We start from the raw sequence: 17,518 nt of genomic DNA, 5'->3' as shown, positions 1-17,518 counted from the left end.
GACCTTGTTTGTGGACTGCTAATGACACAAAAGAAAACAAAAAGTCAAATCAGCGCTTTGTGAAAACATCTGCCAGGCGGGTGAAGACGTCTCATAACAAGCAACTCAGAGTTGCGTCCAACATCCAGCCTCTATGAATATTTGACTGATCTCTTACTCTCATTCAGGCGCTAAATTTTCATTTGATATTTCAAATATATCATCAGCTGACCTTTAACAAAGCTTATGCTAATTTGTTATGAATAATTTTGCTTCTCCTCCCTAAAGAGTCAAAGATCAAGTGAGGATTAGTTCTACAATGCTTTATCTCAAGTGCCAATTACAAACCTTTATTTGAGCCAGACTGAGAAAAAAATGACGGAAAGCAATACCAGTGAAAAGTGCTTACGTAATGAACAAGCAGAAGAGAAAACAAGTGAAATTACTGGTGACAAATCCCTCTCCCTGCTCACAATTGTTCACTTACTAATCGCCGATCAGTCTTTGGTTTCCTGCATAAGAAGGGCTTATTTAGCTGTGACCTACATTTAGCCAAGATTTATTAATTTCCACTGAAGAACCAGTGACCTAAGGAAAAGCAAGGTTTACATCACAGGGGACTCTGACAAAAACCTGAACCACATTTTAATGAGAGCGAGCTAAAGAGAAATGGTGTCTTCAAAGCAATAAAAGTGACACTAGTTGCTCCCTCTTGTTCACAAGCAGAGGAATAGAAATCAAATGTGTGTGAACTGCGCTGACCTGGTTTACAAATCCAGCAGCGGTAAAGTGCCTGAGGATCAAACACTCCCACTCCTGTTGCTTGTTATTAGAAACAGGGCTGACTTGCTGTGCATGGCCTCTGTTTGCTGGTTTGAAGTGTGAAGACACAACTGTCTGGAGAGGATAGTAAATGTGGCAGCAGCTGAGGCCGTTTTGACAATGTCTTCAGTGAGTGTTAGAGATGGAGTTTGGTAGGGTGGAATGACTTGAAAATAGTCATTTCAAACAAACAGGATCTTGAGATTGTTTGTTTGCTTGTTTTTCTGTGGTGTGCAGAACATTCCCACATCAATCTGAAATGTACACAAAGAGTCAAAATAGAGACCATGCCCTACAATGCATTGCACGATCCTTATCTTGCTGTCAACTGCTGCACTTGGCTATTCTGTTCCATTTCACTCGTGGATTGCGGTAGGGTTGCTCAACTTCTGAAAAAGATCGAGATTCAGTTGGACCAGAAGAGCAGAGTTAGGGGATTTCATCTCCAAGAAAAACAGCGTTGGTCAGTAGGAATGGTTTGTGGCTGCAGAACGGCACCAGAAGCAGGTGACTCCTCCCACACCAACACGGACCTCAGGTTTTCAGTTATTCAGTTGTACATGTGCATTCATGTTTCTGATCAGTAAAATAGAAACTGATTATCCGCTTTAAGTTTGAATTACTGTGTAAGTAGTCATATATAATTGTTAAATATATGATGAAATATTGAAATCTTTGTAAATGTCATGGTGCGGTTATAGTATAGTTTGATGTGGCAGACAGATGAGGAAAGACAGTGGACAGAGAATGCTGGCAGTGGAAGAACAGGACATGAAGAAGATCGTTGTGACAACAGATAAGGTAAAGGTGACAGAGGTTGGTGTTGACTTCAATTCTGTGTCACTTTATAGGTGAGGAAATGTGCTGCAGCAGCCATCATTGACTGTTTTAAATTAGTACATAAGAAAGGGTTGGTCGACCCCAGAAGTAGAGATGGGCCAGACATTCTACTAACAAAACAGATCACATTACAGTAACGCAAATATCTCAACAACGATTCCAGACTTCATGACTGTGTTCTACGACAGCCAGTAAATACGCCTTTAGCTAGCCATCGGTCGGCTACATACTGAACCCAACAGTGCCAAAACCCACTTCATCTTTCTTCAAAACATGAGAAACTTGCGTTGATAATTGCGTACAATTATAGCTAACTTTAAATGGCTTTGTATATTACTAGTCAGCAGCATACTGATCATACTACAGCAGTTGGGGTACTATCATTCCCACACCATTCTTCAACTGATTTCAATTGCATGTTTTGTTTCAAAGTGAGCATTTAAAGCTCACACAGTGCAGTGTGTATTTGTTTTTATGACAATACCTATTCTTACAAACAGAGAACAAACAAAGCTAAGGGACAAATGGAGAATCAAAGGCAATCATAATTGATATTTCTAACAAAGTAAGCTGAAATTTCCATCTGTCACGGCAGAGATTTGAAAATGGGACTGATCTGTATCTACTTAAGGCTCCCCCCAGTGGTGATCTCCAGTCTTGTCATCTACACTCCCTGTGAGACAAAACAGTTGCACCTGCACCCAAGCAGGCACTTTCCTCAGGATGATACAAATCCCTGACATTTTGGCAGGAGATATGTCAGACAGCACTGGGTTCCTCTCGTACCCCCCCCTCCATTAGAGCCCGGTGGATGTCATCAGTTCATTCAACTGGCCGCTGCGCTTAAGAAATACTTCACACATCTGTCAAAACAGATCAATCCAGTTCAAACAGATGTCACGGGGCCAAACTGCACGGCCACGGGCCAGCGAATTCTTCTGTCCGATGCGTCACTCTGTGTTTGTGTGTATCGGCGTGTGTGTGTATGTGTGTGTACATGACAGCCTGACCATGCTGACTTCTTCATAGCCAACTGGATTCAAACACCCTCTTCCAGATCCTGCCCCATCCTCTCAAACCTCAATTGGAAAATAATCTCCTTCTTATCCAGACTGTTGTCTTGTGTCATCGGATTTTATTGATTGACAAGTCGTCTTCACTCAATCTCAGTTGATCAAAGACTGACTTGTGCTTTGTTTCCCAATAAGCCTCGCTTCTTCTTCCTCTCCTGTTTTCCTTTCTTCACCGCTGCAGTTCAGCTCCGACTACCACCAAAGCGGTGAGCCATCCATGTCTCATCACCTGGCAGAATCCCTGCAGTAGCCAGCTCGGCTCTGATGTGGTGAGAAACCTGATAGAAGCTCATATTTCAGAAGCTCTACTCGCAGACTCCCGGCTCGCCCCGCACACACGCTAACTATAAACACATGCAGGCATGCAGGCGGATGCAGACCACATGTGAGGTACTGTAGATGAGCTTGCACCCTGTTATTCATTCCAAAAACACATCTCATCCAACAATCGGCCAATCAATTTGCCTTGTTCGTGAAGGGACAAACTACACACACAGCAGCAGGGGTCACCGACGGGCCCCTCAGGCAGAGGCTCCATTACATGCTAACAACACATGAGCGTTTAAGGACATAAAAACATACATGAAGGCATGACCGATGATCTCTGAAGCTTTAGATGCAAAGCTTCAAACCCTCCAGGATTACTGGCCGCTACTAGACAGAAATAAACATTTATTTAATAGGAAATACTTCTGGGTGTGTACCCCAGGACATCCTCTCAGTTGGGCACGACCACCTCTCACTAGGGAGGCATCACTGAGGAGGATGCCTCGGCCACCCAAAATTAGCTTCTCTTCATGACCAAACTTCTCACCCTAAATGGAGGCTACAGAGAAAATGTGGAGAAACTGAAGAAGCCTTTTGAATATTTTTACATCATGAATTCTGATGTCCCTTTTTCTGAGTCCCCAGGTCAGTTCCAAGGACTTGGTTGAATAAGAACCTTCACAAATATACTAATTAGGATCCGAAAATAGCAAACCAAAGCAGTAAGTTCTGCTTTTAAAAAGATAAAACAAAAACATATTCAGAACTGAGCAGAACCTCTGGAAGAAACATGACATGTTCTCAGGATCCAAAGTATAGTTTCCTCTTACACACACTCTGGGAATCAAGAGTGAGAAGAAGATAGCCACAAAAGGTCAAGATGGCGACCTCAAAGAACAATATTCTCACCCTTTCTTAATCTTTATAGCTATTTATTTCTCCCATTAAATTCAAAATGTCCCTCCCAGTCATGCACCGACAGTTTTCCGCTGCAACACATGATTTGACTCCTGGATTAATATTGTCTTAACCGCAACAGAGACAATTATCCTTCATTGGAGTTACTTAATCTGCTGGTTCCCCATGAAAACAGCCCACAACTGCAATTCCCATGAGTCCCAGTAGCTGTAAGGCCCCTGTGAATCACCCAGACCTCTTGAGCCACTGACACATCATCAGGAAGTCAAATCATAGACCTACTGGCCAGGAATAAATTCCCACTGAAATTGAAAGTGACTCCATATTTTCCTAAATCATTTGTACGTCACTGCTGGTTAGTCCCAGTAGAAGGGACTTTTTTCAGTCATACAAAACACTCCATTTATGAATGAAGACATTAGCTTTCTGGTTTAGGAAAATTATTATTTATCATCGTCGTCATGTTATTACTAACTAATAAAAGAAAACTATGCACCACCCCTGCAGCCCTCCTCCAGAGGATTGGTTCAGCGGAATAGTGAACCTATCAGCACATAGTATACAGTATATTCATGTGGCAGAGAATACATTTTATACCTAAAAACAGAAAACACAACATAAATATAGCAGATTATAAAACCTCATTTACAGTTGTTATTTCTGTCAACAAGGAAATGAAAGTCCACTCTCACATGCCGTTGACAAAACACTTCAGATTCCAGATCATTGATCAAAATGGGATATTGGGAATTGATCATGTGACAGTCAGATTACATGTGAACTGAACTTACTTATTTCAAGTTATGTGTTAAATTTTTGTAAATACAGTAAACAGCCATACATCATCATGCATTTTTTTTGTTTTTCTTTTTGCTTAAATTAAGATTCTAAATAAAGATTGACATTTTAAACGTCCTTTTCCAAGCAATGGCTGTTAAAGTCAGTGTACAAAGACGCTTTAAAGCGACTTCTTTCAATCACTCAATGACCTTTAATGGCAACGGTGAAACCCTTAGGGGTCTCTAGGGGTCTCCGTCGGGGTTTAAAAAACGGGGACCACCCTCGTTTTCATGTGGCCTCATTCAAAGCATGAGAGCGACAATAATCCAACTTGTTCTTCTTCGTAACATGGAAATAAAGTTCAACATTGGAGAAAGTTAAAGGTGTTAAAGAACGCGCTCTGGCGAGAAACAAGACTTTCAAACCCAGGTCTCCGGATTATGGGGGTCACACGAGCAGAGTTGCAAGGTTTAAGACGCAACGTGTTTTGCGGCGGTTCGCCCACCTGTGTCTGCTGGCAGCTCGGTGGCCGCTCTGGATGGTGGACTCCACGTAACCGAGACCGCAAGTCTGCCGCAACATCGCGACCAGCAGCAGGTAAAACAGCGTCCCCATCCCGGCGTGCGCTCGCGGAGTCCGATTCAGAGTAACCGCAGCTGGATCCAAAAGTCCCGGCTTCTTCTCAGTGATGAAAGTTCGCGCAACGTCCCGTCAAGTGCATTTTTTTGGAGACTCTGCAGGAGTGTGGAGCTCGCAAAGTTTCCTGTCAGGGGGCCAGCAGCCGTCATGCCAGCCCAAACTCCCCCCCCCCCCCCCCCCCCCCTCCTCTCCCGCTCCCTCTACGAACGTGTCTCCCCCTCCCACCTTTCCTCTCCTCCCTAACAGCCTGCTCGATTCAACACAAGCCATTTCATTTCCATTCAAGTGGATTTCACTGGCATCATGAGATATTTTCCACCTCTCTCAAGTGATTTCACACACTGGAACAGGAGGCCCCGGGGCTTGTTTCGGTCCTGGGAGAAGGTCATTTGCTATTCATAGGTCCTCTGATACACTGATTTACAGAAGACTATTTTTATGTCAGAATAGTGTCCTTAAATCCCATGTTTGCTAAACGAGAATAAATTCAGTTTCAACCAGTTGCTCCCACCAAAAGGTTTTCCATGTTCCTAAAAGTAGCCTCCTAGCATTAAAGCCAAGACGATCTAACACAAATCCACCTCATCGGACGTACAAAGATTCATTGTTTTATTCCCTGCCATTATGACAGTGTAGAGCTGATCCCAGCTACTCAGGGCAGGAGGCAGGGAAGACCCTGGACTGGTTATCAATCTGCATAGATCAAACTCACACCAGTAGATTTGAAGCTACCAAATAACCTGCAATTTTTGACTGTGGGAGGAAACCACAGTGCCTGAAGGGAACCCACGCAGCACAAGCAGAACATGGAAGCTCCATGGTTCACTCCAAGGTCACTAACCATAAGCCCACCATGCTGCCACCAGAGAACGGACATCTTGAAGCAGTTCCACTTGCTTCATGTCTCTTCAATACAAGCAGGCTTCATCATGTGTGAGTCATATTTACTCCATGCCTCATGACTTCTAGTAAACTCCCCTCCTCAAAAGTTCCTTTCGAAATCCTTTCAATGGGTCACGTGATTTTCAAGGTTTCACATTCGTTCTCACTCTTATCGCTCACGCTGGCCTGGCCAACGTCTCACTCCAGTCACAGCTCATTTGACAGCAGCAGCAACAGCAGCCAGCTCGTACAGTTAATGAGCTTATGGCTCATTCTTCCCCTTTTTGGAAAAGGTACAGTGGAGTACCCCTCGCTGCTGAGCACAGGTCATTAATGTGTTTTAGCTCTAGTTTGGCAGATCCAACGGCTCAGCAGTTTTGACACCAGAGTTCAACTGTCGAATTCAAGACCATAAACAGATGGACTGTGCAGGACTTGTGTTCGCAAATCATAATAAAACATGATTATACAATTATAAAATGACTCGGTAAAAAAAAGAAATCCCAGATAAACTTGTTTTTTTCCTACCAAGCAGTAGTAATTAGAAATGTAGTGAAACTAGACTGACGCAGTTGGGGGAGGTATTTCACTCCCAGAAGGATCAAGCTGCACAGTGATACCTGGACTCTTGGAAGGTAGTAGGACTCAACTCAACAATGAGATACGTGGCATCCACGACCCGCAAGGGAAATCTACACCTCAACTCCTGCTGCTGCCCCACGGCTCAGCTTTAGATAAGCATAAGTGAATGGATCAACTTATGAGGACATTACATCAACATTTTTCATCATGTGAACTATAGTAAACCAAGAAAAAAGGTGAGGAAAAAGGCAACTACTGTACATAAAGTCACCGAAGCAAATGCACATTTTCCACTCCGTGTGTTTTTATGTCCTCAGCGTGCTCGCACAAGTTGGCAGTCTAGTGTCCTCCGGATTAGACCGTGCCTCCAAATTGTCAATAGGTGTGAATGTGAGCGGTTGTCCGTTTGTTGGTCCTGAAATGGACTGGCCATGCGCCCAGGGTGCCCCCCGACTTTTGTCTCCTGCCAGCTGGGATCGGGTCCAGCGTTCCCCTTCACGTCCAGAAAATGAGGTTGACATAAATAGAGACAATCAGGCTTCCTGGAACAAGAGGGGGTATTCGTTCTAAACGGATTATGACAACCTATTACAAATAAATAAATAAAAAGTAAAAATAAAGGTCTAAAGGTGTCTCATCTCCTTTGGACAACAAATAGCTACTACATGGTCCTTATATACTCTCATTATTTTTATCTTTAAAGACATTTCCCATCATGCACTGCAACTGTTGAAGCTCAGGTAAAGTTTATATGAATCGTTATGTTATTCTTTAAACCTTAAAAGCGACAGAACTTAGACAGCAGCAACACAATAAGCAAGTGTATATTGCTAAATGATGATGAGCAACACCTCACTTGACCCAAACTACACCCAGAGGTTCATCACAAATCTCGTATGGCGCGTCTGCTTTCCCTCACACATACTTGACGGCGTGTTTCTGCTGCTGTCTCGTCCGCTCGGCTGTGTGTCTGCCTCCACTCTGGACGTGAGGAGTCACCAAGTCTGTGACAGAACAGCTGGGAGACCTGATCTCATTAGAGGACCAGGGGAGGACCGCTGAGCTTAGCATTCCACTCAGGCAGCAGCGGAGGAGATCGACTGAGCGCACTGACTGAAAAAGTCCGGTCAACGACTCCTACAAGGCTTGACAGTTCAGAGTTCATCACTCCACTGTTTCAATGAACAATATATGTTTGAAAATAAACACACAATACTTCGAATACCGTCCGAATACAGTAGACAGACCAGGGCGAAGCAGACTTTGGCACCTCTGATAGCAGAACTGCTGAGATTGCAAAAGTCTATTTTTAAATCTTGGACACTCAGTGTGGACACAGATAATGGCAGGAAAGCGTAAGAAGAGGAAATGAAGCGTAAATCACCCGGGAGTGAAAACCCACGGAGCATCACTCACACCTAGAGTACTTGGCCAGCAGATAATGGGAGGAGCTACCAGCCTCATGATCGTTGTTCCTTTACGAATGACTGCAATTATGAGAAAACAACATAATAGCTGCACGCAAACTGTGACTAAACTAACAGCTAATTCCACACAAGAGGCATTTAAAACCCACGAGAGGAGTTTTGAACTTTACACTGAGGGAGTACAGTCAATATAGCTTTTGTCTCAGGTTTGTTGCTCTTGACTTTTACAGCTATAAATGCTTTGGACAGTGCTGTGGTAAATGAGTCAAACTAAAATCCCCCACAATGAGAAGAGTCTGAGGGCAGCGCACTAACATTACAAGAAAGTCATTGCGGTTGGCAGACAAATGACGTTTACTTAAACGTCTTTCACCGTCCCACAGATGTGTCTGGATGGGGATTTATGATGAAGCCAATATTCCATAGCAAGAGATTAACAGTTTAGATTGTCAGAGAGCTTCCAAATAAGTCGGGGTAGCTGCAAAGTGAGATATCATTTATGGGCTTTTGGTGCTTGCGTCTGACTGAAAGTCTCCCAGAGATACTTGGTTGGACCCCGTCTTACTGCGTGTCGCTCAATGAACAGGCCACTGGACTCTTGACCAAAGCCAATGGGAAGATTAACATTCCTGCGGTGGGGTGTTGGAGGCAGCCACTGTATCTCTGCTATTATAAATAGGAAGGATTACATGGTACACAACCAAACAAACAACATGCTTTCAGATGTAGTAACAAACAATGTTCTCATGAGGCTGACTATACTCTAAACAGCATGTCAGTAAAATTATATGACTTTTACCTTTATCCCGATTGTTCTTATTGTTCTTTTCTATCCACTCCCACAGCTTCCTCTGTGGTCTTTATCTAAACTTTGTGTGTTGGTGGTGTTTGACCGGCGCATGTGTCTGATACTCTGCGTCTGCCGTGTTAACATTCTTTGAGGCTTGGCCTGCATTTCACATTTGTGCAGGTCACAGTGTTTTGTTTGCCTTGACTATTATGAGAGACCCCCAGTTGTTATTTCGCACTTCCAAGGAACTTTTAAAATGCCTTTGCTGTAGCACTGCAGTACAAGCTTTCCCTCTGTTTGAATGCAAAAATATTGAGCAACTGAATATCTATGTTAAAAATGAACAGAAACATTATTCCATTTTGAGATTCAACACAATGAAACAGGACATATAATGAATGTTAACCATAAGGGTGGACGACTATTGCTGAAAAATAAGAGGGCTTCCTTTAAAAAACATCCTGGATCCAGACGGTCATTTGGATCACTATTAGATCAGATTCAGGGATGGCTGGAAGTGGTGCCGTGTTACTTCCAGTGCACATGACTGATCAACTTTCATGCGACACAGTGACAAAACGTGTTGTTAATGTTGGCTGATGTTGCTATAAGATAATATGGAGAGATACAGAGCCACTGCAGCCCATTGGTCAGAGCTCGATGCTTGACCCCGGGTCAAGGGTTTCAAATCCGTTCACTGCCTGCAATTACCGCACTGTGCCCGGCTGAAGAAGTCACAACCTCAGTGGCAATATAATCCCCTGCCCCTTCAGCTCCAACTTCAATGCCACCTAAGATTTCCCCATCAGCCCAACAATCCTATACACAAACCCCTTAACTGACAACCACTGCAGTAGTTTCACCACAAGTTACTGTTGATTTGCCTTAGCTTTAATCTCTGTTGTAGGCGGTGAGTGGCTTCCAATCTTCGGCAACAAGGTCCCTGAGCATAGTACAACAAACAAGTTCAGTTTATGGGAAGAAACTAGCTCTGGCAGAATTCCTTTGGGGCAAACTTTATCAGCTGGTTAGGAATGCTGGCTCTCCTAGACAGAAAGCACTTGGAGGCTCAAGGGGAGGCGGCTTTGGAGGACAATTTTTCGCCAGCTTTCAGTCAAACTACTGTGTGCAAACATACATTCACGCTAAACAAACTCAGACGCTTGAAGTCTTCATCTTTACAGACCGACTGCACACAGAGCACCAGACGTTTCTTCTGAAACATATCTGGACTCTTTTGTCGGTGACCAGAACACAAAAGCGCTTCATCACGACGACTTTGAAAAACACTCAACGGTGCTTCACTGCTCCACCAAAGGTCATGTAAATAGATTCAATGTTGGCGTGATCCTCCCCCACAGAACCCACGTTCAATAACCTCTGTTATGAGAAACCTAAACTCCAGGGCTCCACTGATTCTCCTCCGTGTCACGACAGGAATTATTTATGATGCCGGAGGAGAATGAAGCCTGACTTCTGGACCGGGACCAGTACAGCAGAGCTGAAGTTGTGTTCTTGGATTGTGATCAAAGCATGCTTGTCTGATTTTCATAATCTGGGCAACAGAGCCAAGGTCAGACTTTTTAAACTTAACTTATTCATTTTGTAAAATTCCAGAAAACACGACTGAGGTCTGGTACAAGTGGTACAGTACAGTGTCACCTTCAACTTCGACCCAAACTTCAGAGAACTGAAGCAGATGTGACAGTTTCGTCAAGTAGCCTAAATACAAATAAATAAATAAATCAAAGCCTTTGGCTATCAGAATGTTAACTATCAGAGGTTTAACGGCTGCAGTGTATCATGGGACATCAATCTGTAGTTCCATCTGATCAATTAAAACTACAAGTTATTATGTTTCCTCTGCCGCTTATTCTAGTTTGGGAATCCTGATAACTGCCTCTGTCAGACACACTCAACTGTTGTGACAGCAGTGTGACCTTAAAAGCTGGCACGGAACAGCTAATAAAACTATAAAATTATCACTTCAGACTTCAATTTTCGCAACATAAAAGCACACAACTTTTTTAACAGCCTTGAGGGGGAATTATAATCTTCACATTAGGACCCCAGCTGAAAGTTTACCCGGAGATAACGGCTCTTTCCTATCATAAGCTGAAACCTATCCAGTGGCGTCTGCTGCGTGACGTGATGGTCGGGTGGAGGGGAAACAATTTCTGTATCATTATGGTAATTACAGCCGGTTCTTATCTCCCTGGGTTTGTCGAGGAATCATACAACTTATTATGTCGTGGCAGGCAGGGTCCTCGCAGTGAGATCTTGCCGCGCACATGGAAAGTCGACGCAGTGCTGCCAGTGTAATTCCAGAGCCACATGGCCCTATTAAAGCAGGAATTTGCAATATTCCACCCCAAAGAAATCATCGATTCCAGCTCATTTCAGACACGTATTAAATTCATAGAGGTTTGGGCAAGTGATGGGATGGATGACCGAGACGCTCCCGTTGTCAGACAAGATGAGACGGACCTCCTGTGTGGGCTTTTGTTTGAAGAGGCTGAGCTCATAAACAAACCACGAGAGAGTTGCAGCAGGATGTTTATGGGGATGTGAGGTAGAATGAGGGGCTTTTACCACACGCACAAACATACACGTATTTATGTGCGGCCAATCCGTGCGCACGCACATGCAACACCAAACCCTCTGGTGTTTTGTGTATCCTTCAGTCAGTTAAAGTTGAAGCGGGTGCCAGATTGAACAGGAGCAGAAAGCAACCTTCGCACGTTTTTAATTTCAAGGAGCTCAGTTAGTGAGCTATAAAAGACGCTTTCTCACACGGTTCGTGGGGGAGAGCAGATGGGGGACGCGACCATTCCAGTGTTGACTGAGCGACCAAACCAGGAGACCACCGCTATCAAACTGGTGGCCAGAGCAATCCACACACACCGCTGTGAATAAAAACAACAGATATGCACAATTTCAGCGTTTATGAGCGCTCCACTTGCTGCCTAATGTTTGCCATGTGTTTGCCGCAGCGTCTTCTCCCATGGGAACAAACAGGCTGTTGGAACCTGGTGGCCAATTATCATTTCATGCTTTTCTTTGGGTTTAAGTTATGGATCACCGACAGCTTCAAATGACAGTGATTGTTTTAAAGGGAATCTATTGTGCTTTTCCATGTTTTATCTGAAGCAAGATGAAACACTGACAACAGGCTTCCTGCCTCAGGAAACAGTGTGTGTTCAAGCAGCCCACTCAAAGGATCGTTGGGTTGATAACTGAAGTGAATATGATTTTGGCACATATTGAAACACTTTAAATACATTTTGGAAGGAATAAATAAATAAATAAATGAGGACAAACATCAAACGCGAGGGAGGGAGAGAACATCTCAGCAGTTTAACATCTCAGTCAGGAGTTAGCATCATGTCATGTCACTTTAGATTTTATTACCAAACAAGGTTGCTTAAGCTGCTTTAAATACTTCAGCGATTGTGGTATTTTTGATGGCCATAATGGACTGCAGACATGGCACATCAGCCATTTTTCTAGCCCATAAGGCTCTTCAGAGAGACAGAATTCTTTGAACTTTAACTATAAGTTGGTCAACACTGCACAAACAATTCAAATTGCTAGCAAAATACTCTCTGAACCAGTGTGATTTTTCTCAAGGAAAGGAAGTGCATGATAGGGCTCCTTAAAAATTCCTGCATTTAAGACAGAGCTCTCAAACTGGTCCTCAAAGGGCCACAGTGGGTGCAGGTTTTTGTTCCAACAGTCACCTTTTCAGGTGTCTGAAGAATGAAATCAGTTCATTGTCAATCTGCTGCTGCCCCTGGAACAAAAAGCTGCACCAACTGTGGCCCCTTTGTGGATCTGTTTGAGACCCCTGATTTACAGTGTTTCTGGGATGGAACAAGATACAATGCCAAATTAAATATCTTTACTGACAGTCTTAGTGGAGATACAACGCTGTGGAAACCTAGAAAAACAACTGTTTTATCTTCATTTTAAAGTGGCTAGGATGGCAACCAGCAACAAGTTGAAGGTCTGAGACAGGGGTCACTAAACTGTTCCAGTGGGGGCGAGTTTTTGTACCAACCAATCAAGCACACACAGTTTAACCAATCAGGTAATCTGGAATCAGTGATTGTCAGTCAGCTGGTGCTAGTTTCAGATGATTGGTCGGAACAAAAACCTGCACCCACTGCCGCTCTATCTGGAACAGTCGGGTGACCCCTGGCCTAAAAGACCGTCTCATTATTTCCTTTTCTGCTGAAGATTCCCGGTCCTCAGTGGTCACGGGCGAGTCACTTTAAAAGTGGGGTCCCCCCTGGATGGGTCAGTCAGGGCGTATATAGACAGAGCATGACTCACACAAGTTAACTTACTGACAATATTGAGCTTGTATCAAACTCAAGGTCCGGGGCTTCCGCTTTCAAAATTGAAGTCAAAGGCTGCAACCGTGCTTCTCTTACAGCTGACAAACATCTGTCCTTAACAGACAAAAAGAGATTCACCTCAGTGTCGTTTTGAGGAACTGAGGTCAAAGCAATTAGACGGTGCCACAATCTGTTTCTGTCATCATGAAGCTATGCAGAAATCAACAGATTTAACTGAGCTGTGAGTCCCATTGGTGAAAAGGCTCGCTCAAGAAGAGGGTCCTTCTCGGCTCCATATGTTTTTGGTTTGCAGAAGCAACAGCAGTGGACTGAGTGGAATTATGACCTCCGTGTTACTGATAGTTATTATGGCTACTGTTGCTGAACTACAATCAAAACAGAGGAAGGGGAGAAGAAGGGAATAAGAAGGAGATAACTTTAAGCGTAACAGCATCAACAAGAAATAAATCTGCTTTAATCTCAAATGTCGGTGGGGATTCCGACGTCACGGCCTCGGCTGCCCACCTCCCTAGAAGGGAAAGTCCAGCTTGGAGGATTTGGGGTCTTCTGGGGCCAAACCTGTGCCTCACTGCTCAAGTGAGTCCATAGTGAAGTTTAATGAGAGTCAATGAAGAAAGAAAGGGCTTCTTTGTGTGTGCGTTCCATGCAGGAAATCCTTATGTTGCAGGGACCTGTGAGTTTGAAACTTTATTACATCTATTTAAAATAGAAAAGGTTAAGTGGCGTCGTAGCGTGTGCACGCTAATGTTGCCAATAGTTATTTTTAAATCTCCCTTTTGAAGACCGGCCCATCCAATAAAGCAGCGCTAACACCCCCTGTCCTGCCTGCTCATATCCAGCTGCAGCAGTGGAATAACAGTGAAACTACATCCAAAGCTAACACCACCTCTGTTTCACTTCTAGCTACTTGGAATTTTTGTTTTCTAAAAGAGCCTCTTTGTCTGTGCTGAAGTGTACAGGCCTGGCAGAGCCCAAGGTCCACCCTCTCTAAAAACTGCCTCAGGAAGAGTGTTTTGCTGAAACAGATACAATATGCTCACTGATGGGAGGTAGCAATGTTGCTGCTGCAGACCGGCTGGTAAATCTTTCCTCCGCTCTCCACCCGGCTCCTCTCCCTTCCTTCCTGAGAGCTCTCCTTCGGAGAACATGAAAGAATGATGTCTTGCTGAGGCTAGTAGAACTAAAATAAACAGAGAAAACGTTTTCCTATGAAAGAATCTGTTATTGAAAGAACAAGAAAATGTCCGATAACAAGAGTTAAAAAAAAAAGAAAAACAACTGACCCAAGTTTTTCTTTGGTGGGCAGAGTTCCCCAAACACGACCACATAGACACACAAACATACAAACCCAACCACGCATCAAACCACAGTACTAACCACAACAGAACTTTTTTTTCTGGTTTGCTATGGTAAGGTACATATGTATATGTATGGTGTGATACATATTTTTACCATTATTTTGGGGAGAAAATGTAATAAATGAATGTAATTATTAAATTACTATGACTCTAAAATGGCTTGACATTTATTTACGAGGTGTAGGAAGCAAAACTCATCTGCAAATGGAAGGAAAGAGAGGACCCTCTGGATGGATCACTAATGCATCACATATAGACAGTCACACACACCTTAGAGTCAGTTATTAAGCCTTCTGGACTTTGGGAGGAAATCAGAGTGACCAGATGAACAGCTGATAAGATCACAAAATTGACCCGTATTTCACATGAGGCACGATCTGCCCTCCCAATCCTCCTTTTACACTTTGTCTATTCTTTAATTCCAACATATTCCCTAAAACATCCCACCTGGAGGTGATCACATCCAAGCAGCCTACAAAGCCGGGCATTCATGCGTGGTCACACACACAAGCTGCTCCTGCACTGTGGAGGACGCAGCAGCCAACAGGAAGCTACGCAACACTGGACTGACGCTTCATGGAAAGTGAAAACATGAATGAACAGTCGCCTGAACACACCTAGACAGAGCTCTGGAGGCTCAGTGTGTGAGGACAACGCTGCAGTGTGGCTCTCAATGCTGCGCTTGAATGTCATCCAGGAAGAGAAGAGTGACTTTGTGAAACAGTTCACTCATGATCTGTTTACACATTTGGTATTTTTTAAATTATTTCATATATAATCACAATGAAAACTTCAGATCAAAACAAAACAAAAAAAAAATCTTTTACAAATGCTGGAGTCACTTTCATGACTGACTAAAAAAATTTGGAAAATGCATTACTATCTTTGAAATGGCAAGATTGATATTAATATTATATTAATAATAAATAAATATTTAATAGCAATTAAAGATATGTAAAAATAAACAAAACTATAAAATAGTGCCTTTATATCGCATATTTAAATGTTATGCGACCAACATATTGACAACTTAAAAGGATCTTCCGATATTTATCATCTATATTGACACATTTAAATAAAATGTATATAAAATGAAAATTATATATATACATTGTAAACATATCAATTCATGGCATGATTAGACCTTTTCCTATTTTTCCTTGTTTAATTCAGTTGTTCTTCTGTCTTTTGGCTCTTGATAACATGCTTAGAATCTGGGATTGGTTCTTGTAACTGGAGTTCAGAGAAAAAAAAAATCAAATTTATTTATGTTTTGACTTAATCTTCTTTCAGCATTTCCCCTCAGCAGATGCCACCACAAGTTAGTCTCCCTTACCTGGACCATCTTGATTCAAATACCAGACTTCAGAGGGCAGTAAACCATTTCATATTCTTTTAAAGTTAAAGGTCTGGAGTTTCATCTAAACATTCGAGGGTAAATCATTAGAATTATGAGGACATATGGCTCACTGCCGTCCATATGACTGATAATCTAGCCTGACAGTAAAAGCCGAGATGTTAACTGGAACTCAGAGGGAGATAGATCATGAAGAATCGTCAGCATTTTTGTGGCCGCTCCACCAACCAGCAGACTCAAAACATTTCTTGTCAAAGACGACAGACTTGGAAGCCCCTTTGTGGTTCTTGGCTTCCGTCACTCCCCGGCTCTATTTGGTGGCTGATCCAGACGGTGATTTATGTATTAAATAATTGTGTAGCTCTACAGGGCTTTATTTAGATGTGGGTGAAGTGTGAAGTGTTTGGGAGCAGCTGTGTGGGAAGACCAGCACCTTGACCTCACCGTCAAGCCTCAGATAGGAGCTTCACTCGTCTGTGAAGTTCGCCTTTTATCCGCGAGCGCTGGCTCTTGGAGCAGCTCCACTTATCTTGCACTGTCTCCATGACATCACCACCTCTTTAGCTTCAAGGGTTTTCGGATGTGACTACGTTTCCTTTCTTTCCGTCACCGATGAGCAACTCCATTATCTTTTGACTTCAACTATTTAGGGGAACAACACACAACTCACTGAGTCAGCTAAATGTCTCCACCAGTTTAATGGTTTTGTAATACATTCTTTGGACATGACTTTAGTTTTTCTGTCTAATTTTAACCGCTCTTTGGAAATCTCCCCTTTCACTGTCTGAACACGGAGCCAACAGACCACTTCTCTCAGTCTGTGTTGAGAAATCAGGACCAGATTCACTCAGTGTCTATTACAGGTTCAGCCCTCCTTCCAAATTCACCAGAATCTATTGACTTGAGCCTAAACTGATCGCGATTCCAAGAAAAGATATGTAGTCCTGAAGCGCCCGACCAAAAATCTGTACTGTATATTTGCCTATTATCGATCAGATGTCCAGCAAACTAGTTCCAGCAAATTATATCAGACCACAACTGCGAAAAGAGGACAACTAGACAGGAGACAAAAAGTCTGATCGACTCCCAGAAACTTGGAGCAAACTTTATGGCGAAGGATTCGAAAGCCCATGATGACGTCTCTGCTGTCTCCCACATAGACCTCGTTGTTTGAGATCTGAATTCTTTTAAAACCACAATTAAGAACAAACATTGTTTGCAGAATCTACTGACCTAAAATAAAGAATCTGTTGGCTGGAAGTTCACTCATTGTGTACCACTTTAGTAGGTTTGGGCCGATCACAATTAATAATGATGGAAATGTTGACCAGACTTCACATCTATAATGCATTAGGACTGCATTTATAAGACATCATGGTGCATTTATAAGGCCTCAGAGTGGATGTTCTGAATGTTCATGATCATGTATGACAACTTATAGCA

At 43.0% G+C, this 17,518-nt stretch overlaps 1 protein-coding gene across 4 annotated transcripts in view; it reads right to left on the bottom strand.

Moving 5' to 3' along the window:
* emilin1a (elastin microfibril interfacer 1a) overlaps positions 1-17,518 on the bottom strand; it is a 52,414-nt gene that overhangs the window by 15,026 nt on the left and 19,870 nt on the right. For 2 of the 4 annotated variants that reach the window (XM_053880529.1, XM_053880530.1), the window contains exon 1: positions 5,185-5,437. The exons of the other annotated variants lie outside the window; for them this stretch is intronic. In XM_053880529.1, the coding sequence (XP_053736504.1) occupies positions 5,185-5,294 (110 nt within the window). In that variant the 5' untranslated portion in view covers positions 5,295-5,437. Of the gene's footprint in view, positions 1-5,184; positions 5,438-17,518 lie in introns of those variants that run through there. 4 annotated transcript variants of the gene reach the window in all.

The sequence above is a fragment of the Synchiropus splendidus genome, chromosome 12 (assembly GCF_027744825.2).
Source record: "Synchiropus splendidus isolate RoL2022-P1 chromosome 12, RoL_Sspl_1.0, whole genome shotgun sequence".
NCBI lineage: Eukaryota > Metazoa > Chordata > Actinopteri > Syngnathiformes > Callionymidae > Synchiropus > Synchiropus splendidus.
The sequence above is the reverse complement of the archived record's forward strand: the minus strand, read 5'-3'. Positions and strand labels throughout refer to the sequence as shown.